This window comes from Sinohyriopsis cumingii, chromosome 5, assembly GCF_028554795.1.
Source record: "Sinohyriopsis cumingii isolate HCF-2022 chromosome 5, ASM2855479v2, whole genome shotgun sequence".
NCBI lineage: Eukaryota > Metazoa > Mollusca > Bivalvia > Unionida > Unionidae > Sinohyriopsis > Sinohyriopsis cumingii.
Genome location: NC_142965.1, coordinates 25,852,229 through 25,879,812, shown reverse-complemented (window position 1 = coordinate 25,879,812; position 27,584 = coordinate 25,852,229). Strand labels below are relative to the sequence as shown.

The 27,584-nt window shown below is 35.8% G+C and overlaps 1 protein-coding gene across 1 annotated transcript in view; it reads right to left on the bottom strand.

Moving 5' to 3' along the window:
* Positions 1 to 14,991, bottom strand: part of LOC149798823 (protein FAM124A-like) — a 70,009-nt gene extending 55,018 nt beyond the window's left edge. The window contains exon 1 of the mRNA XM_089957719.1: positions 14,403 to 14,991. Coding sequence (XP_089813845.1) covers positions 14,403 to 14,482 — 80 coding nt within the window. The 5' untranslated portion in view covers positions 14,483 to 14,991. The remainder of the gene's footprint in view (positions 1 to 14,402) is intronic.
* Between the last annotated feature and the right edge of the window lie 12,593 nt (positions 14,992 to 27,584).

The window sequence follows — 27,584 nt, the reverse complement described above, 5'->3', positions numbered from 1 at the left end:
AAGTTGCAGCGTAACTACTGGACCTAGAAAAGTTGGAATTTGCCAACACCATTTGGTGATGGCATGGGGTAGCCGCTTACTAGCCGGCCCAGAAAACTTGAACGATCTTTCATCGAGATATACCTGCATGAAATCGATAGGAATATGATTTATTTTTTCAAAAATCGTGAGCATATTATTCGTCATGTCTTTAATCCGCTGACAGACGACACGAAAGAACGTCGTTTTTTAAATTTGACCTGGTGTCGGCGAATTCCAACTTTTCGATAGGGAATGGACTGTGACCCTACACCCCAACATAAATGTCCAAATATCAAAAATGGGGTGGCAAGGGTCAGATGAAACTCTGACTACCCTAGACCGTACTTGGCTGTGTAACCCTTAGACTAAACGTTGCAGTGTAACCTCTAGACCGAACTTTGTTTCATGAAAGGCGTAACCTCAAGCACGAACTTTTATAAATGAAACTTGTAAGCCTTTGGCCAATTTTTTTAAAAATGAAACGTGTAACCACTAGACCGAACATTGTCAGATGAAACGTGTAATCACCTGGACCGAATGTTGCCACATGAAACGTATAATCCCTAGACAAGAACTAGGTAACTTCCACAAGGGCACGGGCCAGATAAATGATTTTTAAAGCCACACCCTCTGGTGTAAACAAACGGATAAAACTATGTCACAGACCGCAGATTGCCTACTCCTTCCCAAGACCAAACTTTGCTACACCCCTAGACCTAACATAGCTATGAGAAGACCTGATATTTAATTAGCTGGTTCATTTTGTTTGAGAATATAATCTTACTTTGAGGATACGGTTAAAACTATGTTAGTGATGTGATTGTAAGAATTTGTTTTGACTTATAAAGATAGATGCAGACTGAGCAATTTTTTACTTGTAACAGAATGGTAATATCAAGTAGCATTTTCCTGTTTTAGAATAGATGCGTATGTTTAAATCTTCCTTTCGTGACTTTGTGACATTTAAATTTCCTTATAACCTCACTGAAGTGACACTTAAAACACAATAAATCTTGTCAAAAGTAATAAATATACTGATCCAATAAAGCACTTAGACCTTGCCACTGAAGAAAAGGATTGGTTAGATCGAATACAATACAGAGCCAGCAAACCTATCAAGTTATGGGCTGTGCTAATTTGGAGGTTAATAAGAAGTGGATTGAAATGGAAAGACTGTGTCTACATAAGAAGTGGATTGAAATGGAAAGACTGTGTCTACATAAGAAGTGGATTGAAATGGAAAGACTGTGTCTACATACGAAGTGGATTGAAATGGAAAGACTGTGTCTACATAAGAAGTGGATTGATGTTGTTGTTGTTGTTGTGGGGTTTAACGCCATTTTTCAGCACGATAGGCTATACATGGCGGCCAGTATTAATGGTGGAGGAAGAACCCGGAAAACCCCGGAAAGAACCACCGACCCACGAGAAGCTACTAGCAAGCTTTCTCACATGCCCACATTGGCTGAATCTTAGACTCGAACCGCCGCAGACAGAGGTGAGATGGCAGTGATCCGTAACGAAGAGCGCTTTAGACCACTCGGCCACTCGGGGCCCCGAAGTGGATTGAAATGGAAAGACTGTGTCTACATACGAAGTGGATTGAAATGGAAAGACTGTGTCTACATAAGAAGTGGATTGAAATGGAAAGACTGTGTCTACATACGAAGTGGATTGAAATGGAAAGACTGTGTCTACATAAGAAGTGGATTGAAATGGAAAGACTGTGTCTACATAAGAAGTGGATTGAAATGGAAAGACTGTGTCTACATAAGAAGGGCACGACAATAAGTTTATCTATAACTCCGGGTTCAGCAAAGTTAATTTAACAACGGCAAATGCGCAGAAAAATAAATTGCATGCACGTACATCAAAACGGTAACAACGATATTAGCAGATCTGAAACACAGCTATTATTAAAATAGATTAAACAGCATTTCTACGGAAGAATATATCAATAGACAGAGATCAATGGATAAACAAGGGCCTTTTCCAACTATCGTTGCAATTTAATAATATATCCACATATGTAAAATAATAACGTATCCATATATGTAAAGAGTACATGACACACATTGTATCGAAACTGCTATGAAAAATACTGTAATCATAATACATACACGGACAATCAGCAACAGTATTGTAACCATACCATATAAGTAAATAAAGAACAACACTATCGTATGTATGTGATATGCACGGATAATCAACAATACTGTATACATGATGTATACACGGGTAATGAACGACAGACCTTGAATCATATTGAATACAGTGGTCGTAAACAACAGTATTGTAATGATACTGTATATACAGACAATCAAGAACAATAATGTTATCGTGATTGTATATATTGATAATCACAACAAGTAATATATACAAGGATAATCATCAACAATATTGTAATCATGATGTATAATCGGATAATCACCAACAGTATAATAATCATGATATATACGCAGATAATCAACAACAGTATTGTAGTCATGATGAATGAATGGATAATCAACAACAGCAATTCAGATATGCAGCCTGTAGGAACCTGTACATCAAATAAATTTGTCTTGGAAAAAATATTGCATCTCTTTATCATTTTAATCTGAGTTAAAATTAATGATCAATAATGAATCTACTTTGCAATTAAAATTAAAGTAATGAGCTATAACGAATTGACTTGCAATTACCTCCGGACATTGTGAAGAACTAAATTCACAATGTATCAAAACGACAATACAAGAGCTCCTCGACTGGCTGAATTCTCTCCTAATTAAAATTGTAGACTTTTCAATGTAACTTTTAACAGTGGCAATTTGCGAATGTCTTTCATCATAGTGTAAAGAAAATAGCCATTAGACATTTCAAAGTGACAACACTTTGAGCGTGGTGGTCGCAAAACAAGTTTTCTTTTTGGCAAGAAGACAACTTGATAATAAAACAACACGTTAGTAGGTTTGTAAACTTATCTTGCAATATCGTGTAGTCAACATATACAAAATACAATTCAAAGTGAGAGCACGTGGAGCGTGATGGCTACAAAACAAAAACCTGTGCTGGAAGACCACTGGATAATTAGACTTCAGGTTAGCATAGTTGTAAACTTGTAATGTTTTATTACATGAATTGATGGTACCAGTTTATTGGCCTATCACTTTACGTATCATCTTATATTAATTTTATTTTGTAACAAAGATTCTAGCCACATCCATTTTATAGCCAATATCTTTTAATTTTTTTTCAATATGATTGAGATATTTTATGTACCATAAAAATAGATCGATTATCCATTGAAATGCATTTTAAAATTCGAGATAGCCCAAGTCGAGATATCACAAGTACAGTTTGACTGAAGAGTACTCGTATTTGCTCAAGTATATTATATACTCACATCGATGTTTTTGTCTCTTTGTATTCCATTGGACAGAAAATAAATTTACGAGTAAAGTTAAATTTGTAAGTGTATTTACTTAGGTTGATGTATGATCCATACAAATAAATGACACTGTTTGTATCGTCTTTTAATTACAACGTTAACAAAGCTTTTCAAAGAAAAAGAAATATTTTTTGACAGAATTGCTACAAGTCATACAACAATGTAATTTCATACATGTATGAAACAGCCATGCCTCTCGCATTCTGATAGGGGCCCCGAGTGGCCGAGTGGTCTAAAGCGCTCTCCGTTACGGATCACTGCATCTCACTTCTGCGTCGGTTCGAGTCTCGGATTCGGCTAATCTGGGTATGTGAGAAAGCTTGCCAGTAGTTTCTCGTGGGTCGGTGGTTCTTTCCGGGGTTTTCCCGGGTTCTTCCTCCACCATTAATAGCCTATCGTGTGCTGAAAAATGGCGTTAAACCCTACAACAACAACAACACATTCTGATAAATGAAACAGGCATGCCTCACGCATTCAGAATTATGAAACTTCCTTTCACCTTGCACTAAGGTACAAGTCATACAGTCATGTTGTTAAGTACCAACTACTTCAGTAATGGGTATCACCTTTTAGAATTTTATAACACTTTATTCGGATCCGCTTACATCCATATTCACTGGAAGGTAATTTCATACACGCCCCCAGAAATACACACGGCAAATCAAAAGTCAAAGTACCTGGATATTTGTGGATGGGGTCAACCTGAAGGTGTCATCAAGTCCTATCCGGACTGAATGTAGCGCGCTGTTATGTCACATTGAGTGCTGCGCGCATTAAACAAATTGTGCCACATTGTTATTTATGATTAAGGCCTCTGTCAGGGACGTCATTGGGGGAGGGGGAGGCGGGCATTCTGGCCCCCTCCCCCCCCCCCGAATTTGCATGTGCTGTAAAACTGCAGTAGGCTATATACCAAAATTAACAAGACCGTCAAGTTTTGCCCCCCCCCCCCAAGTTTTGCCCCTCCTCCCCCTCCCCGAAAAACGTTGAGCTGACGTCCCTGGCCTCTGTCCAGTTTAGTACCTGGTCATTAGTGTAAAAAAATTACATAGCAATTAATAATTTTTGTCTGGAATTTGTTTTGACATCAATGATGAAGAGCATTCAGCAGTCTGGATTGAAGAGACATTTATAATCTATATTGGCATTACCTTTTTAACAAAACTTTTAGATCAATAAATGCGCCTTCATGCCCATGTTGACAAATACTTAATTTTAGAGCAATCGCTATGCTCAGTTTACGGTGACTTGCATGTGTCGGAATGTATTACAAACCGTACAATTTAATTTAAAGAAATAAAAAAGGCTGAAAATATCAAGCTGACCAGAGACATGATGGTATTTCATTCTTCTCTGGGCTAACATTGTTCTTAACTGGGACATAAATCCCATATTTGTTTCAAACAACGTAAATTGTTTCAACGTCACAATCAGGTGGTAATATGCGAGGAAGTATTAGCAATACAATTTAATCATTGTTACTCGCGATAGACGAAAAAGCAGTGTTGTCATGCTTATAATAAACAATAAGATAAAAGTATAAAATAAACTAACATTATAGGAAAGATCTGTGTGTACGTGACACGACTTTCCTGTCGAACAGTTAAACCTCCCAGTGATCATTTGTCAGCAATTTCAATTTTGACAGTTTGAGGTATGTTGCTATTCTATTCCGTGTGTATTTCCAGGGATTCTGAGTGCATGTTACCACTTGATTCTGCGACAGTCGTTCTGTTCAGCAAGTATTTCCAATCCATTTCTATATCAAGCAATATTAGCGTTCCACACACACACACACACACACACACACACACACTTGTATATTCATAATCGCTATCGGTCGTAAATATTGTTTTGACGAGTCACTTAAATGGTGAGTCCAGATTGGAGGGCTCACACACTTTGTGCATACACAGAGGGTTCTAACCCGCACTCTGTTTTGGTCCAAATGCGTATTAGAATGTCTGGTCCGAGTGTTCCATGTTAAATATCATAAATTGTATTCCTTCGCTTTAACAGACTTTAGAAAAGAAATCTCGCCAACTCTATAATGCCATACAGTTAAGGCTATAACACAGGCTGCGTCGTTTTTTAATAGAGATATAAGATAAAATAGTAATTGCAAGAAAAATTACAGATTAATAAAGGCTGTTTACCGAATAATGCTTAACATATAACCAAATACGATGTGGAATATGTTCCAATATTAGTTTTACAACGCACTCACTAAAACCAACAAACTTGTGAATATCATTTTCTACGCGCCCACATCGTTCAAGAAGGGATTTTTCCGACAACAAAAGACTATCAATTTTTCTCTTTGTTTGCTATTCTGGTTGGAAACAGACCTAGCTCTGCATCTGAAAGGCATCCTAACAACAGTATATTGTTTCAAACTTGTTCGATACCCCATTAGGTCGAATGGCGAACTAAATTTGATGTGTGTATGCTCAGATGTAGTAACGTGATTGCATCCAATATTGGTTCATCCGCGTTTTCACCCCATCCGTACACCGTATTTTCATAGTAAGCATCTTAGTGTAAAAGGAGATTACGTACAAACTATTGTATTCGCCGACGGAAACGTACCAGGGAATTTTTTTTCCAAAGGATTCTTGGATGGCTTGTAACTCTTGTATCCATGTACGGAAGGGTAGCTCAACAACGATTACATAGTTTCGGGGATTAGTTAGAACAGGTCTTTCCTAATGTTGTACCGGTTGTCGATCCTTTCGCCCACCAAGGATTACATGGTTTGAAACAGCATGTGCTTGAATAAGGCAAACAACTCATCATATACGTGATGATTGATCGACATAATCCTAAACAGGTGTTACTGTATGCTGATCCTGGCATGAAAGATCATTCTGTACCGTCCATAAAACTGAATCACATACACCTCGAAGCAGAGGCTTCGACACCCACACAGCATCAAAGACAAAGAATTAAGGAAATCATTAAGACAACAGAGACACGGCAAGATGCAAAGAACAGGCGGAACCATTAATATTTCATGTTACTAAATAAAAAAACAGAAAAGTTGACATACTAATCTTGCAAATGTTCCATAACTGAATTGGCTCAGTATGCCATTCCATCCATGATGATAACAATGCAAGACCGCAGTGGGTAGAATACCATCGAGTGTTGCCTATCACAACAACTCCCCTTGAGTCTGAAAGAGTGGCTCCTGTCAGCTGTTTTTTGTATATCTTTTTCGATGCCTGAAAACAATCTAGACCATGGCAGTACGGACACTTACAATTACACTTACCTAGCCTATCCAAAGAATATATTCACTTCCAGAAACAAAGCCAAGAATACACACTTACAAGCGTTCGCAGTATGTAAACTCAACATGCTAGGCCATTTCAAAGGCGATGTGTTGACTGATGATGCCGTCGCAGACTGAAAATACCATGTAACGATCAAAAAACGTAAATTACACAAGTCCACGGTTTTAGAAATGATGAATCGTTTGTGTTTAGAGATGATTATAGGACAAGTATTTGTTAAAAGGAATGAATGTGCGTCTAAACTTGATTCGAAGTAGATGTTACTTAGTTATCAGTTGGATGGCAAATGCTAAGGATTTCAAAACCAGAGTCAAAATTGCAAGACTGTACGTGTGACGTGTGTACAAAACCAGTATCGAAGTGGCAATACTGTACGTTTGCTGTTGTTGTTGTTGTTGTTGTAGGGTTTAACTCCATTTTCAGCACACGATAGGCTATACATGGCGGCCAGTATTAATGGTGGAGGAAGAACCCGGGAAATCTCCGGAAAGAACCACCGACCCTCGAGAAGCTACTGGTAGGCTTTCTCACATACACACATTGGCATTACTGTACGTATGAAGTGTGTACAAAATCAGCATCGAAGTTGCAAGACTGTATGTGTGACTTGTGTATAAAAACCAGTATCGAAGTTCCAAGACTGTACGTGTGACGTATGTTCAAAACCAGGATCGAAGTTACAAGATTGTACGTGTGACGTGTGTACGTTTAACTATAATGTGGAACGATATTAGTCAGACTATGTGTATAAACACTGTTAAGTATTCCATGCGACAGATGGTATTCACAACGTTTACTGTTGTTGCTGGATTTCTATATATTATCAACGATTATATGCTTCAGAGTCAGTTGCCTAAACGTTTGCTCTTTGGCATTATCTGCAATGCAAATCTCAATGGAGCTATTGATCTAAACCTTTGCCAGATATATCACTGCAACGTATCCAGTATAGAAGTCAGTCGTGCCGACAAGACACTGTATACCAGATTATCCAGAAGAATTATTTAAGATGTTAGCTCTGGTTGTCGCCACGAGTCAAATGAGTATCAACAATATGACTAAGGAGGAGGTTTTTGTTTGCGGGGATTTATTATCACCACATATTAAGGCACTAACAAAGGACTCTTTCATCTTAGAAAACGGGACAGCCAACTGCGTGTGGTCATTCAGCACGGAAATCACCAGTCAAAGAAAAGTGACCATATACTGTGAATTGGATACTTAATGGTAAACGTTGTGATGGAAACAGATCACAGAAATCATCAAAAACAGCAGAAGCACCAACAACAAGTTCAAAGTAAGAGAGCGGGCGAGGGGACGAAGGATCATATGAAAAAGTATTGGAACGATGGTCAGATCATGAGAAAGCGTTGATGAAATGATTTACGAAATATTTGTCGATCATCCAAGTCAATTAAAACACGACAAATCCCTGATTATGAATCAAAAAGCAAACATGGAGTCTTAGCTTGCGGAAGATTTGATTCTCCATGAACAAAAGAAGAACTTGAACTAGCGGTATAAAGACTTTTTACTAGTCTAAAACACCACTGATTTACATTGAGACGGAACGCACTGAATCTCTCTTACATCAGAGCACGAATCATTCTTAACCTCGACCTACTTCCCTGACATACTTAACATAAAAAGTCGGTCTTTTCAATCTTCGCCGCTCATTACATTTGAACCATATTGTCTAATGGATGCCATGGAACTACACAATCTCCTCGTCACAATTCGTGTACGCGCCATGGAATCCAGCTGTGTGCGCCAAGTATAAGTTGTCTAATCGGAAATCCAAAGACATTAGAGCCTATATGAACGCAGACGACATTCATTGACCAGATGAACACTGGGTAGCTGTCTAAGTTTTGATAACAAACTGGACTATTTTGATTCATATGCATAACAACCTATTGAAAACGGCATCATATAATGTATGAGAAGAAATGTGTAAGGATCATATTCAGTTGTGTGGACAATGTTGTATACATTTTCTTCATCAACGGAGTCCTCGCTTCCCCCTGGGGCATGTATTGACATATTTTGGACACCATTTTCACAGAATCGCTGTAAAGGTAGAATGGTGATTTGGTGATCATTCGGGTTATGCATACGCTATTCATAAATGTTTTAAAAACATATAACACTATGGACGGTTCAAATGAGAGAACAGAGTGAAAAACAAAAGGAACATGGGCAAGGAGACGGGCACAACCACAGCCAAAACAGAGGGCACAAAGTACATCACTAGCACTATAATTTACGTTAAATATGGTGACATCAGGTCACTGAAGAGATACAATCATAACCGACAACCGAGGAGAAAAAAACAGAACGGTTAAGATACTGGCATGGAATGTACAATGGCTTATGGAAGAGAAAAATACAAATCAGTATAAGTAATTTTTCCAGCAATTTGATCTGATACACTTGTTCAAAACTCACACTGAACAAATGCTCAGATAGATATGAATGCGTATCAAGCAGAACATTCGTTAGGAAGAAAGCAAAATGTGCCAGCACAGGTATTGTGTTACATGCAATGCAAAGCAAAATGTGTCAGAACAGGTACTGTGTTACATGCAAAGCAAAATGTGCCAGCACAAGTATTGTGTTACAGCAAAGCTAAATGTACCAGCACAGATATTGTGTTACATGCAAAGCAAAATGTGCTAGCACAGGTATTGTGTTACATGCAAAGCAAAACGTGCCAGAACAGGTATTATGTTACATGCAAAGCAAAATGTGCCAGAAGAGGTATTGTGTTACATGCAAAGCAAGGTCAGGCAAAAGGTACACAGGTTGTACAAAGTTTTCTGATTGATTGTTTGTTTAGGACCAGAAAAAAAGTTATTTTAGTTTTTATGACTATATTTGCTTTGTTATATTCCACCTGAACAATTCTCAATAAGTAATTTTCCACATTTCGATTTTTTTGGTAAACTACAGGTATAAGTGAGTCATTGCACGCATAACGGAACCATTTGCGGGTGATCTAACTAATAGGACATGTCTAAAGGCTAATTACAACAAAAAAATCACTCCACCTTCAACACGCGTGACGAGGTAAATAGTACTGACCTTCCAATTCCACGTGCTAACTGTGACCAAATCAGTAACAGTGTGTGTGTGTGTGTGTGTGTGTGTGTGTGTGTGTGATTTTGATTTTTAACGTAGCTTTAACAATTTTTCAGTCATATCGATACGATGTCTACATTGACAGTTTTCTGGTGATGTCTAGCACTTTGGCATCATGCCGCAGACATGTAGCATGATGTCCCACCTAGTCACATTATCCTAACACCAGGCCGACCAGTCCTAACACTAACCTCTTAATGCTGAGCGCCAAGCGAGGCACCTGTTAGTACCATTTTTGTAAGTCTTTGGTATGACTCGGTCAGGGATCGCAGTAACAGTGTTGGAAATCACCTACTTGACATATGTAATAGAATTACACATTTTAAATGAAAGATCAGGTGACGCATATAAGGACTCAGTACACGTTTTACAATAAATAAAGTATCATTGCTTATGACTGCTTACTGCGACTAATTTCTCCTTCAGTACAAACGTCATAGTACATGATTTACAGAATTTCGCATTCATAGACCATTATCCTTCTCGTTACAGACGCAATTAATCGTCATAATTATACGAATTTTACAACGATACAACATAAGTAAATCCCGATTTTAAGATCTCGTTCTTTGCTGATATACAACGAGATATTGGGGAATCGGAAGAACACATTACTGATAGTACTACCATGCTAATCGACCAAAAATCAGTCGATGAAAACGTTTAAACATCGACGCTCTTTATTACCCAAAAATGAAAATCGATATTCTGAAGGAAGGAACGGCGCATTTGCTGGTTGGGAAATTTAATGCTCGTATTAAAGATAATGGTTATTGTTTTCATGATGAGCGTAGAGAATAAGGTAAGTATATAAAACTACTTTGATTAATTACAATCCTTTCAAATCCAAATGTAGATAGGATGAATTATATAATGGGAAAAAGCGTGTACAATAGATCAAGAGGATGAAATTTGCGTCATTAACGAAAAGAAAATACAAGTGAGTTTGGGATTCTATAAAAGTCCGAAGTGTTCCGATTACTATCCGAATGACTATTGTTATTTTTATGAACAATTTAGGAAACTTGCAACAGCCCTACCAGACAATGATAGGTATGACCGAGTATTTAAGTGGACCGATATTTGTTGAGTTGGATACTCCAATTACAATTAGGGCAGCTGTAAAATAATTGAATAAAGCTCTAAGTTTTGACTTGATTTTCAATCAACGCCATTACTGTGTCATTTCCACATGTTTCAAGTGCACGCTGAAACATTCAGTATGATATTTAGCAGCGGTATTACTCCTTCAAAACGGAGATAAATTTGATGCGAATTATTAGAGAGGAATAAGATTGCTTAGCTGTATATGACATGTTTTCACTAGCATATTGAATCAAAGACTGACTTCAATGGTAATTAAATAGGATATAATTACTGATGTACAATTTGGTTTGCAGAAGAGTATTAGTAAAGTAGACGCCATTTTTATATAAAATGTTTTTGGTCGGCAGCTACCTGATGAAATACAAACGCTTTTGTGTCTTTGTTGATTTTCTTGAAGCGTTTACTTATGGATAAAGAACATATATTTTACTCTTTTTTGCCTACGTCAAATCTATTAGGGTCTATTCTGTTCTGTATTTTCTTTAAGTCGATAGCAAAACAAAACCGGCAAATAATATTGTAATAAATATGGATTATGCGCATTTGGTTATAGCGCCCCGTTTTAATTAATTCTTAGATTTGTGTGATTACTTGTGTGATTATTGGAATTCGGCGGGATGGAAATATTCCAAGCCCGAAATAATTAGCCAATTATTAGGAGCAAACGTCACGGAGTGAAGTGTAAATGAGTTTCCATGATGCCATGGTTCACTAGTAGTGAATTCAGGCCAAAACCGAATGAATGTCCCTGTCGTAAGATGGTCAATATTAAAATCTACTGGTGTACATTGGTGGTGTGACTACAGTGGCAGTATTTACAGTAGGAAACCGGTAAATTACACAAGGGAATAAATAGGAAGGGACTTGGCAGATACAGTTTATGTCGCCATGGGGGTTAATGTGGTGCAGTTATATTGGCGAAATGTGCCTGGAAAGCATACATTGACGGGCCTAAGGTGGCGGAGTTAAAATAGTTCCCAGTGTTAGGGGATACTCGTATATTTTCTAAGGCGTGAACGGTTGGCGGTACGGAAACCTGATGAAGATAAAACATGCAGATGTGCGGTTGATATATATTTGGCAGGTTGTTTTATCTGTGGTCTTACATTAATTAGAGTAAAATTTAGGTACAGAACCACCAAAACATCATGTTAAATTCCCATTAGTTTCCGTGTCGGCCGAAAAGTAATGTTAAATTCCCATTCGATATTGTTTCCCATAACTACTCATACGTTAAAACAACAATCATACAGCGTACGCAGTGAAGGCTATTCAATTAATTTATGTTACAGCAGTCTTTAAAAAATGACCTAACCATTATGTTCATTTATTTTTACATCAACATAAATAACTAGCTCAATATATTTTGAATGTGACGGGCTGCACTGCGACTATACTTTCTGACCTCACAAACACCTGTAAAATAATCCATCTAATAAAACAAAAAACAGTTAACATGGTTTTAACGCAACAGCGTACGTATGCTGAGTCAATCGAGGAAGTTTGTAGATAAGACACAGCAAGTAGGAGACTCGGCAAAAATGACAATTCGACCATGAAACCTAGTTTATATCCCATAAAAGCACTAAATAACATGGTACGTTACCAGTATATTCAAAGCCTTATTGCATAAATTCAGATATATATATATATATATATATATATATATATATATATATATATATATATATATATATATATATATATGTGTGTGTGTGTGTGTGTGTGTGTGTCATTCTGGTTACTACAGATAATTTTATGCAGGAATATGAAATTGAATAAAAGGAATATGGCTATAATCAGAGGTCTATCCATGTTTTCTCGCAGCATATTGTATGGTGGTTTCAATTACAAAGTTTATTTCTAGCAAATACAATACACTGTTTATCACTGGGTTTCATATTTTACAGGACACATGAATGACCATACAGACGATGACCCATAGCTAAATGAAGTGGCAAAATTGAATGAAGTCAGATTGGTATTTCTTATGTACAATGAAATTCGCACGTAATTTTAAATCTCTATATAGCAACAACTAATAGTTTTTGAGAGGTTTTATGTCTATTAAAAAAAAAATCACCTGGAAGGTCAAAAGCCAACGACGCGCCTACTGTATTTGCAAAACGCTAATATGGGTGCTCGTAGATCGTTAGAGCTTCCTCTCTCGTCTCCTGTAGAGATTTATACTACGAACAAATTATCTTCTAGCTTACCAAATTCATGTTTCTAAAAATCCTGATAAAACGAACTTCATCTTCTTGATCTTCGACCCATTCGATTTAGGCATTGAAATATTGGATACAAGCCATCGGTACCTCCCTAGGTGTATAGATAATAAGTTGCACTTAGGAGTACAAAGCAGACTCTAGGATTAGTTATGACTCATTGATAGAAGTCCCCTTAGCATGCACATAGTCATCAAGTAAAGGAAAATCTATCAGGGAGCAAACAAATCTGAGCTCTGGTTTATGAGTTTAAGTATGTTTGCTTTAGTGCGTAAGTGCATACGTGCTTTAGAAATGTTAACTGATATTTCGTTCTCTGTTATCGCGCTCCGTCTGCAGCTGTCGGTATTTTCTAGTGATAAACGTAGCAATGTAATATTTACTCGAGATTAATCGTTAACCTTTATCCGTAAATTGGTAAGAGCAGTTGCCAAAACTAATCAAGCAGAAATTTTGCCAAAAAGATATCTTTTACGTGTCGTTTGCCAATGCGACCATCAGAACAAGAATTGGAAGAACATTGAAAAAAGGAATGACAGTAGCAGACTTAAATTACGAATAATACAGATAAAATTAAACACAACATCTAATTGGTATTCAGAGAATGCATTACTAAGTTCTACTCTGTTATCTCACGTAATTACGCATAGGAAATGCCTTTGATGGTATTTTACTAGTAATCATACGCATACAGAGAGCAATTCATCGTAATTACACAAAGTAATCCGGTGTGAAAGGAGAAAAACGAGTTCTCCATTTTGGAAACAGCCAATGAATTTTGATGATCAACTTATTGCAGCAGTTGATTTCATGTTTTGTTTTCAAAATAGCCAAACAATATTACAGTCATGAGCGACTAACCCATAACTGCCCATTTATCGACGCTGTTGGACTTAAATATGCCACAGGGAAGTTGATTTATGACACCGGTGAGTCCTGTCGCCTTGTCATATATTATATTTTCTGAAATTGTAACATGAGCATGCAATTCAGGTTTTACTATATTTCAATAATCTGCATTTTGTTACATCTATTTAAATAACCTGTCAATCAAACACCTGAGGTATAATAACTCAGATAGCAGAGACGTGTTTAATGGCCAGGTAAGTCAAATGATTGGAAATGGGGAAAGAGGGGGATATTTAACTTATCTATAGTGATGTGTATCTGTTCGATTACCTGTAATCCCAGAATGGATAATCCTTCTTGTCACCACCATTTGCCTTCTTGATATACGTTCTTCTTACGAAAGTCTCCATTCTAGCAGTTGTTTAAAATACGTATTTATTGGACTGTCTGTCGCATACACATTTCACTCCCTCTTCAAGTTGCCATGCTTAATGACCTTTCATTCCTGAGAGGGTCATTCGCGACTGGTATCTAAAAGATAGCAACACTTTTGTCCACATTACATGTATTGTTGTCAAAAGCTTGAGTTTTGTTTAAACAAGTCCTGATTTAATAATCTTACAATACGGCAGAGGAATCCCTTAGCTTTCCTGAGAGCACAAACTTATCTAAAATTAGAGCAGTTCATTACTTTGTTTACTGGTGTATATTTCACGCTGTTGAAAATCTCCACACTTCATTAACCCTTGTGTATATTGAATGCAAGTCCATTTAATTTCTTCAAAAGATGTCCATGCAACACATGTTCTCTCGAAATCAAGCCTGAGTAAACTTCTTCAACGGCTTTGCTGAATATCCTCCTGAAAAGGAAAGGGACCCTTTAAGACACGATTGCATGACCTGTGTCTAATACACAAGCTGCTTGCATATATGAATTTAAATAATAAAATGTATCACTCGTCTGGTGATAAAACTAAATTCTTAACGACCTAATATATGTAAACATCCATATAATCGACGTAAATTGCATTTGCATTATTCAGTTATTGTACGTCGACTATCGGAAGTAATGCAACGGGTAAGTAGGACGCTAAGGTGTATTTGTTTACTTACAGTAGATAACTGAGATTCCATACAGTGGAAGCGCGTATTTTTGTTTTATGATACTTTAGTTGGCTTTTTGATAGGGGCAAGGAGAGGAAGAGTTGTGTCATTACATTGATCGATTTGTAACTGACAATGAGGCAAGGGTAATTATGTTTGATAAACGGTTGGATCCATGCCATGCAGACTCGATTTACATTCGATTATTAAGTGTGATCAAAAGATGTTAATGCTGATAAGAAGAAATTATCGAATGAGCGATTATTTATCAATGTCCGTGTAATTAAAATGTAAATTAGGAATATTATATAAAAATGAAGGTTGTCGTCTTGGTCGAGACAATCTGGTTGTAATATTATGCAACTGACATAATAGGCAATCGAGCTTTTTGGGGAGATGAATGTTTAACTACAAACTGATCTCAGATATTAACTCTAACGATGTTGCTCATATGTATGTATGTATGTATGTATGTATGTATGTATGTATAATTAGACTCATGATATACTGATAGGCACGGATAATTAGACTCATGATATACTGACAGGCACGGATAATTAGACTCATGATATACTGACATACTGACAGGCAAGGATAACTAGATTCATGATATACTGACAGGCACGGATAATTAGACTCATGATATACTGACAGGCACAGATAATTAGACTCATAGAGACTAACATATAATTGCGGTGATGATAATAAGAGTTTTGCTGAACATACCTTTTTTAGGTCTTAAAGTTATAAGAATTGTTCTTACTTTTTACATTCTTCTGCTAGTTCAATGAACGAGGTTACTGTCAAAACCACCCTTTAAATGGCCGATAAGCAGTGTGATCGGTGTCACATTAAAAACAGCATTTAAATGGCTGAAAAGCAGTGTATTGGTGTCACAGTCAAAACCACCATTTAAATGGTTGATAAGCAGTGCGTTCGCAAAAAAAGATCAAAATCTAATTTTTATATATTTTTAATTCTGAAAGATATTAATTGACTGCTGAAAAAAAACATGAAAACTTTTCAAGGTCAATCGTTATTGTATCCAAGATAAATGGTAGACTACATATATATTTGTATTTAAGTACAAACATATAGTTGTATGCATTATTTTTTTGAGTAGATTGTACGGTTTATTCTATAACTGTACAAAATCAATAATGTGTATCATACATAACACCATTTTCCTTACAGGATCTTAGACAAAAGCGACTTCTATTCACGTCCATGTGACATGACAGTCAGTATAAGTAACTTCAGGTTACATCCATAAAACACGAAAGTATAAATAATTTCTAGTCACATCCATGTAACATGACAGAGTAAGTATTCTTCTATTCACATCCATGTAACATGACATAGTAAGTAACTTCTACTCACATCCATGCAGCTTGGTAGTATAAGTAACTTCAACACACATTTATGTGACATGACAGTATAAGTAACTTCAACACACATTTATGTGACATGACAGTATAAGTAACTTCAACACACATTTATGTGACATGACAGTATAAGTAACTTCAACACACATTTATGCAACATTACAGTATGTACCTTTTAAATCATTTACAGTATTGACAGTTGCAATTCTGTCCTGGTTATATGCAAGAACTTATTTTGCAAAACCATGACAAACTCCGAGACCTAAACGCAACTAACCACTCGCGTACGACTACCAAAAGGACTGACCCCAACATTTGTCTCTTCTACGCTAAGGAAAAACGCAACATTCCTTAAGCAGGTAAAGCACTGTATTTCTTTTTAGGCTTTTTAGAAACGATACGTTCCGAATGACCCTGCCACCTTCATAAATACAAAAGCTGTGATCTGATTGGTGAAGCAAAAGGTCAAGTCAATATAATATCGTATCATTTCCGTCAAATCTCCTTTGTGTCCGAGATCTAGAATTAAGTTTGAATATCTTTTTAACATCATTGATAATGATGATTAAAGTACTCAATTTTTGTTTTCACTTTGAAATTCATTTTCTGGAATTCTTTGCAATAGTCACTCCGATAGAGAGGAAACTTACATAATCCAGCGACTTCACCGATGTCTGATTAAATGCTCATATTCAAAGTTGTAAATATTATTCCGTACATTGACCGATCTTTATTAGTGTAACAAAAAAAAAAGCCCCCCCCCCCCCCGTAAAGTTATCAAACATTCTTTTGTAGGGTCCACAGATACTACTGTCCACTCTGTTTGGTGTATATTTATAATCCTTTGTAATACACTCTATATACCTTCATAAATGTAGCATAAATTCGGGGTGACTGTGTATTTAGATAAGAATTAATTATTGGGTCGATATGGTATTGTTTGCATGGTCGAAGGTTTATAGGGGCTGGTACGTGCATGCAAGGCGATGAGTGCCGTAACCCGTACTACCATCTTAGATATATGCGTACACCCATTTTGTAATACGTTACAACCATCTTAGATTTATGCGTAAACCCATTTAGTAGTATCCTACCATCTTACATATATGCATAAATCTATTTTGTAATGTCACGTAGAATAAATCTCACGTGCAAGTGCGTGATTTCAATGAAACATCTGTCAATTTCTACGTGCATTTTAATCCCCTAAAATCGTATACCAAATTATAGGACTTTCATCCTTATATAATTTCGTTATTACAATGTTTTTAATGATCCTGTAACGTTGTACTAAAATAGTTTAAAGTAAATGATTATCTCATATCCTGTTATGTAAGGAATGTACATGCAGGTGCATGTTCTAATTGTAAAAATCCCATCCACTACATAAATATTACTTTTACGTATGAATTCGAGAGGAAATGCTTTCCATGAAACAAACGATCTCGGTGTGCATCTGTGTTTCCAGTGAGTTTCCACAGAACAAAGAAATGAGTTGTTTACATATCTCCGACTCTCCCCGGCACGTTCAGGTCAAATGCTGAGATCTGATAGTGAAATCATTATAGTATTTAGGAAAACGGCCTTTGTACAACGTCAAAGGTATTACTGACGCATTTACTTTAATTGCTTAAACTGGAATGAGACTAATCTATGAACCATGTGATGTCCACAATTAAATGCTACCGTTACGTTCGGGGCGGGTTATCGTCTTGTCGGATCTGCTTGCCGATATATAAGCGTGGGAGTTTACTGTAGTTTACTTAAAATCACCAAACACCCCATTCTTGACTGGAGTAAGTCTTCTAATACCATTGATTGCAGGGGTTTTATTATATGTTATGTTATATTATGTTATGTTATGTTATGTTATCTTATTTATTTATCTGTTTCTCTTTGTATAACCTATCGTGATAAGAAAGAGAGAGAGAAACAGGTAAAACATGCAACTTGCTCTTTCACCCTCCCTTCAACTGTGAATTGCAACGTATCCCCTTTCTTATTCCTATTTTTTGCCACTGTCAGCACACATAGATCACAAAACACCACAACCTGCACACAGTTTGTTCACTTCTTCGCTTGAAGTACATGTATGTGTTGCGTGAGAGTTGGCAATTATTCTCTAGGATTTTTCCCACCCATGTGGAAATGGAATAATATCTCCCGCCCATTAAGCTTATGTATTCGAGTTGTATTGTTTCATTTTCAACCTACATCAAAGGGAATATCATATTCACAAGACACCAACACAACGATGCACGAAAACATATCATACTGTATATACTAGTTTATAAGTCCGTAGCAACTTCAAGCAACATAAAACCTGATCTGTCGTCGCATAATGGATCAGAGTGTATAATTTTTACTCCTAACAACCTGCATAGACCCAGATCTGGGGGTGCATTATTTTACGTTATGGATCTTTGCAGTTTGCAACTGGATTCTACCTATAAGCAAGTGCAAGCGGTAGGCTGTTCATGGTTTCATTTTTGCAGTAATTGCTCTCTAAGATGAAAAGTAACGTGTATTCAAATCATTCAGGTCGCAGGAACGTGACGTCAGAACCTGATCTATTCAGTACACTTTAGTCTTCGAATAACAAGGGGCCTTTCAAGATAGCCGGATTTGTGGATGATTTTTTAAAAAAAATAGCACAATATAGAAAAAGGGAGATTTTACTCGCACACTACAAAGGTGGGTTAGCTTGTGTGTTTTTAGCATATATAATGATAGTGTGTGTAAGTAATTAAAGCGGCGACACTGATACAATCTTATTAATGTGTAAGAGACAACCAACTGTTAAACACCTAAACTATGTAACTCCATTTCGGAATATTAAAATTTAAAACTAATTATGCTAATTATTAATTTTTCATATTAATTGCTGATAGAGAATTTGAAGCATCTATTTACATCACACAATTTGTTTCTTAAAGACCCTAAAGTTGAAGGTGGACCTTGTTTGCGTTTGATAACCCATTATATGGACTGGTACATCAATTTCATTTTGATAACCCTTTATATGGACTGGTACGTACATTCCATTTTGATAACCCATTATATGGACTGGTACGCACATTCCATTTGATAACCCATTACATAAACTTGTACATACATTCCATTTTGATAACACATTATATGAACTGGTACGAACAATTTGATAACACATTATATCGACTATTACGTTACTTTGCAACTGTTTAATTCTGGAAAGCATTGAATTATAGAATGAAACGATGTCGTTTTTTCCGAGAATAAAATCCTTTTCACGTTAAAGTTTTGTTTCATTTTTTTTAAGTTGTGTTTTTGTTTATGTAAGTAGATGTAGTCAACAAGGAACGTCTAACACTTTAACCGAATAACATGTATGTTTAGGATACGGACTAATGCGTAACTACTGTATAAATAAATTTTACTGCGATGATAAAGGTATTATCTTGCCTTTGAGAAGACGAACTTTGCCTTAACTTTGAATCTATTTGGGGTACCTTATTTCGACTGAAGAAATATAAACTTACAAAAAAAAAAATACAAGGCCACATCATTTACATAAATGTTTTTGATTTCTCTTCAGTTTGAGCGGTTTAGCTTCTTGTTTTGCTAACTAGAGATATTGAAGAAAACACACACGAACACGCACAAAGATAAACTTACACCTCAGCGCATCTTATAATAAGTGTATGCAGTCATGTGTACTTATGCATGCCGAGAAATATAAATATACAAACCTATTAAATACAAACTATGAACTGTTACTGTTGATTTTCGTATGATTTTGCTCTACAGCAAATTACTTTTTTTGCCATCCTCATATATGCATGTATGTATGTATATATATATATATATATATATATATATATATATATATATATATATATATATATATATATATATATATATATATATCGGGGGTGATCCATAGGTGTCTTACACACAATGTCGACCATGTCATATAATGGCAATGTCAAATCGTATGCTGCTGTTATTTTCTTGCTTCGATAACTGTTTGTTTCTAATACTTAAAGACAATACTTCATTATTGAAAATATTATCTGCTCTCGTTGCAAATGTGTAACAGATCATTGCAACACTTATTTTTTATTTGTCTATCATTGTGTTGTTGCTTTTCGTCTTCCAATTTATTCACTTTACAATATTTACAAATGTCAGGTGATATAAACGCTTGAAGAATTTTACTTCTTAGATTAGACTCCAATTTGTTATATAAGTTAGGAATCCATAATAATTAAACACCCGGTACATCATTTCAAAAACTGTTTTGGGTTTTTGCTATTTAATCTGATCGGACAGTTTTCCTTATGCATGATAGCAAGTTTATAAAAAAAAGGTGACAGATAATAATTGTACTACTTCAAAACTTCTTTGAAAGCAATAACTGTTTTTCCTGACACATATAATTCGATTCAGATGATGCTTTAATGAGAGAGAGAGAGAGAGAGAGAGAGAGAGAAACACGTCGTTTTTGTTAGCTCCTGTTAGTCATAAATTCTTGAATAAATTTATCAGTGATACAAGTGATATTTGCATGCCAAGTATCCCGAAGGATGTTATCCCCTGAAGGTTTATCAAAAATGTATGATACTGTAATAAGCCTGAGGTATGTGCCATTGTTATTCAGGTCACTGTTTATCGCTTTGTTAGATTATAGTGGTTGTTTGGTTATCACTAGCCTGTGTTAGGAATATATTTCTCAACCATAGTATATTTTCAAATTCCAAGGAGGGTACGTCATAATGTACAGTCTTCACGAGACTCTGTGACAACATGGCTTATTTCGTTTTATGGACCCTGCCTAATTTCTTAATATCGGAAATTCTCTAAATATTTTAGGAATATATTTTTTTAGTAATTTAAGTTCGGAATAATTCTTTGTATTCAACGTTCGGGTCGTGCTTTTTATTTCAAGAAGTACTACCATTAGGCTTGGAAATGCTTACAAATGAGTCATACAAAACAAGAAAACAATGCGAGTATGAAATTTCTATAGGTTTGTGGTCATCAGAAGATCAAAGAAAATTTGACGTTTAAGAACACTTCAGTTGTTAACGAAATGTCGGAAGCATGGACTCCAAGCCACGCTCATTCGGATGTTTGATTCGCTCAGTATGAAACCCATTGCGTGTAACTATACTATCGTGAGACGTGTATTGCTCAGAAACCATTATATATACAATTTTTAGTCAATAACTTTGAAAAATCGTAAATAAATGTTTCAGTCAATAACACTGACTTTGAAATCAATGTCAGAATGCTAAATATATAAAGTCTGCTCAAATTTCACCTATGTACAACTCAGTCTGTTCATACACTTAGCAAAGTACAAAAATACAAGCATTGATCTTTGACTCTAAAGTCAAATAGGCCTGGGACACAAACTTTCCACAACAGTACGGACTTGTTAAGGTCAGGTCAGTACCATTTAAATCAGGACTAATTTACATATAACAAGAGGTGTTTTAGTGAAAAACAGCTGTGATGCATGCTTGAGGTCTGATTAGTACCATTTTTGTTATGGACCTATTATATGGTGCAGGTACCCGGTATTAGCGGCATATCGCTTTTTTTAGTTGGTTCTTATCACGGCATTTTTGTTTGTGTGGCGGTACTTCTGCAGCTTCTGTTAGTAAGGAATGTACGGAAATTCCCGAATACCTTTACGAATTTAATGATATATTCAGCATGTTTTCATGTTTCATGACAATACAATGTTAAACACTTATTATTATTATTATTATTAGTAGTAGTAGTAGTAGTAGTAGTTGTTGTTGTTGTTGTTGTTGGGCTTGACGCCATTGTTCAAGACAGGATAGGCTATACATGGTGGCCAGTGGAGAAAGAATCCTTGAAAACCGCAGAAAGAACCATCGACCCACGAGAAGCTACTGGCAAGTATTCTCACATACCCTCATTGGCCGCACTCGAGACTTGAACCCACTCAGACAGAGGTTAGATGGCAATGATCCATAATGGTGAGCGCTTTAGACCACTCGGCCACTTGGGGCCACATTAATTATTTTTATTATTATTATTATTATTATTATTATTAGTAGTAGTAGTAGTAGTAGTAGCAGCAGCAGCAGCAGCAGCAGTAGTAGTAGTATTATAAAACACAGTTCTATTTGTCACACATTAATTTTGAATATTGCAAATATGACTATATTTATTTTATGTTTCTTTAATCACGTGTTTGTCACGTAGTGGCAGAATGGTATGTTGTGAAAGATATTCGGGCCAAATCCAACTTTTGGAAAAATCTGCAGATTAAAGCAACAAACTAAAGTGTATCGTAATTTAGGTAATTGATCATGTTAATGTGTTAATTACAGTTATTCCTTTGTAAACTGCGAATCATCTTATAATTTCATGAGAACAATTGTGTTCTATTTGCATTTTACAGTTATTCCTTTGTAAAACTGCGAATCATCCTATATTTTCATGAGAACGGTTGTGTTCTGTTTGCACGTAACAGGCATTACTTTGTAAAAATGCGCATCTTCATATGTTTTCATGAGAACGATTGTGTAATGTTTGCACTTCACATTATTTCTCAAGTCCACTAAATATTTTGTCTTTTCTTGAGTAAATGTATTTTATGTTTACAGATCTTCTATAATAAATATCTTGCCTGGATGTTGGCTCCCCATTCAAAGTTTTCCCGCCTGTTATATTAATAAAGTGGCTGGTAAACTGCGGAATTCGGTGTCAACATTTCCTATTTTTACCACGATTTTTTTCTAGAATCAGCATTGTGCTTCACAGGGAGTCAGCTATAGTACAAGCATAACAATCCAAATTTAGTCATGGCTTTTATATTATAACCTACACACCAATCAGCATACACGTAGTAAATTCGCCAACTATAGGGTACCGAACATTTAATATTCGGGGTGGGGGGCTGCGATTATCTTCTGAGCTTAAATATTTTATTTTATCTCAAAGTAATTATTTTTTCCCCAAATAATATAATGAAAATAATATAGTATTATTATAAATCAGAGCATGATATATTTTCCAGCTATTGACAGACGAAAGTTTTCACAATAATAGTGTGAGGACCTAAAATATGAAATTGCTGGTCCCTAACGTGATTGCGGTATACCTTGGTAGGTATCGCGGTATGCTAAGAGATACCGTCTATACCGTGGTAAAAAAAAAATTGTGTGGCACCCAGCTATACTGATAGTGTTTTAGTGAAAATTCCTTGCTGATGCAACCCATTTGATTATAGCAGGTTCCACAAGAAGACTTTCAGGACTCATGGTACTAATGATATGAAAAAAGGGACCCAGTCTAGAAATGGATGAAGATAAAATAGGGTATATATGGGTTTGGCTGCCCAGGATTGGTAGACAAAAAATGTTAGGTTTTAGTAAAAAGAATCTTCCGAGAGATTATCCCAGCTGTAGTTTAAACAAAATAAAGACATTGTTTTTGCTGATGGAATTTCATTCCTTTAGCATGCTTGAGTTCTGAACACTCATTACTGAAATAGTACCTGACTCTTTGGCGCGGATTTGAAAGCATATCTTTGAAGTACACGTAGATCCAGAGAATGCCGCGGCTCATATGGTTTTCACTGCACATAAGCATCTATATTGACAAACATAGGTTTGGTCATGATCACTAGAAATGTAAAGTAATTGAATTTTTAATATCATGGTGTTTGCATAGGTTTATTATTGTGCTGAACCAGTACCGTGAGTCGTATAAGATAGCTGCAAGTACAGCCAATTTTGAGTTTATCCCAGCATCGTTTTAATATAGCACTAAAATCACACGGCAGGAAGTATTTACATGAAAATATGCCTGTCCGTTCGAGAAAGAGTAGTCTTATTAAGAGGTTCATAACGACCAATGTGATGTTTATTGCCATATTAATTTCGGACAAAGTATAAGAAATCTTTTAGTGAAAACCACGTGTTAATATGAACATCTGTTCTGGAAACGTAGCGATAAAAAGATTTTAAAGTTCATGACATCTTCTTCAAGTATCTTAGAAGTAGTAGCGATAACAGACAAACGCATAGGCGCCAGATAACGCATGCAGGGCCATTGCAGACGCTTGACTGGTAGAACGTACGGTAATTTAGGAATACAGACAGATTACTGACAATGTGAAACCAATATATTCAAATTAAAAAAGTTAAAAAGAGCTTACTAAGGACCGAAACCTCATTGCGGCTTAAAGATGAACAGTGATTCTGATATTTGCATCTGCATATATCATTTCATGAACAGTGATTACTAATATTTCTACTGCGTATCATTTCATGAACAGTGATTACTGATATTTCTATTGCGTAACATTTCATGAACAGTGATTACTGATATTTATATTGCGTATCATTTCATGAACAGTGATTACTGATATTTCTATTGCGTGCCATTTCATGAACAGTGATTACTGATATTTATATTGCGTATCATTTCATGAACAGTGATTACTGATATTTCTATTGCGTATAAATTCATGAACTTGATTACTGGTATTTCTATTGCGCATCGTTTCATGAACAGTAATTACTGATATTTCTATTGCGTATCATTTCATGAACAGTGATTACTTATATTTCTATTGCGTATCATTTCATGAACATTGATTACTGATATTTAAATTGCGTATCATTTCATGAACTTGATCACTGATATTTCTATTGCGTATCATTTCATAAACCTGATTACTGGTATTTGCATATACTTGTATCACTTCATGAACATCATTTTTTAGAACAGTGAAGGTTTTTAACGTCGTCATTGTCAAATATCTTTACATCTCTTTTAGAACAGTGAAGGTTTTTAACGTCGTTATTGAGAAATGTCTTCACAACATTTTTAGAACAGTAAAGGTTTTTAACGTAATCATTGTCAAATATCTTTACATCTCTTTTGCAACAGCGAAGGTTTTTAACGTCGTTATTCACAAATGTCTTCACAATAACTTTAAGTAATCTGACCAGTCTACGCAACGTTATTATTTAATAAGTGACGTTCTCGTGTTCTTATCATGTAATAAGTAATGCAAAATCCCAAAATTATAACCACAATTGTGTAGGTAAAAATATGGGGACAAACATCCGAGCTTTAAGCTGTTTAACATGCTCAGCACGTATGAAAATTGCATTCAACAGAGAATCATTCCTTGTTTTCACATTATTTTACTTGCCCTGACATTTAATGTCAAAATGTAGTTATCTGATAGCCAAATCATTAGAATATTAAATACAATGACCTGTGTATGACATGGAAGTTTTTAATAATACAATTCATTCAATCTCCTAAAAATGCCAAGGGAATTTAGCCCAATTGATGTCCATAAATCAATACTGCGTTTATAATTTTGTCTAACCTGCTTGGGCCAGCTGGCTCGTACGCACTTACCAAAACCGTCCTTTCGATGGCCATGCTGTCTTTGTGGGGACAGGATCTCGATCGCGTGATCAAATGAGAGTGGGTAAGATAATTGACGCCACGGGTTGGCCCACCCATATCTGCAGTATAAATGTCTGTAATTTCCATTATCAAAATCTCACATTACTATCGTCGAAGAATATACTAGGAATTTTCATTTAATACTGTTTTTATTAAAGAGAAGAAAAAATGTGTTGCCATATTTCTTCAGGAATGAGAATTCAATTCCGCTTCACCCTTCAAGTGTCAAAGAATCTCCATCGCAACTCGATTCCCAATATGCAAACCATCATGCTTGTAACTTGCGCATAAATTGTTCTGTTCTTCGCTTAAAATCTGTATTCTGCCTGAGATCTGAAGATTCTACTCTGTCATGACCCTTCCAACCCAATGTAGTGAATAGAACGGAAGACATCAACTTTTCACATCTGACCCACCCACACGAAAACATTCCACGATTATATAATAACTTTATTCGTTTGCATTTCACATGCGTGTAATTGTCGTTAAAGACATTAAGATATAATTATTGAATTAATTAGAACAGCAATACAATATGTTAACTTCTGACTATTATAGTTTTGCTATCATAAATACAAATTAGATATGAATTAAGAGCTATTGATTTCAATAAAAACTTTATATCAAAGAAAATACATACAATATAAAATAGTTTCCAGATCTTATGTTGCGTATATTCTTTATGGACAAGTAGATATTTTGTTCACTCAACTTTTCTCTGCGCGTTGTGTATTGGATCCAATTTAAAGAGGGGTGTGTGCGTATTGGGCACACATTTCAACGATGGGCGTGCTCGTTTGTTGTTGTCATAAAAGCGGTTTGGTTACCGAATACCTTATCAGAATATTGGCTATATATTATGAATGACAAAAGCATTTCCATATTTTGGCACGTACTGCTTCTGGGCTAAGTAACTTAATATCTTTTCAATCCGGAAATATATACATATACACATTTTCAAATATAATTTCGCTAAACATGACGTTTTACATTTCATCCCCTCCACACAATTGTAAATATGTCCTTCACGGGATGGTTTAGTTGTTAAAATCGTCTTATTGGGCGTTGGCATTGTTATACGATATAGATAATATCAACTCATTTAACGGACGGGGAAATAAAATATCCATGCAAGTGTTTCCAAATGGAAAGAATGTAATTATAAGATAACGTAGATATATTTGTTTTGACAATAAGAAGGAGTTCATGTTATGCTTTTTTAAATAGGGTTCTACGTTTATCTGATTATAAAAATTTTACTGCAGGGATAAAAGGAAACAACTGACACTCTGAACCCAATATATTTTGAAAGATAATTTACTAGTGGAGACAAATGCGTAACTGGATTTTAACGAGTTTTAAAGGTAATGACGAAAGTGCTCTACATTCGTCGTGAAAAGAAACTTTGGCTCAGATTCGATAATTTTTGTCGTAGTTCACTTGACTGACAAAATTTTCATGGGAAATGGTACCTTTAACGTTATGTAAACATGGTCAGGTAATTACTTCTGGCTGAGGTCTTTAGAGCCAAATAGTTAATCAAGCTAAGCATCTACACATTCACACGTCTGTG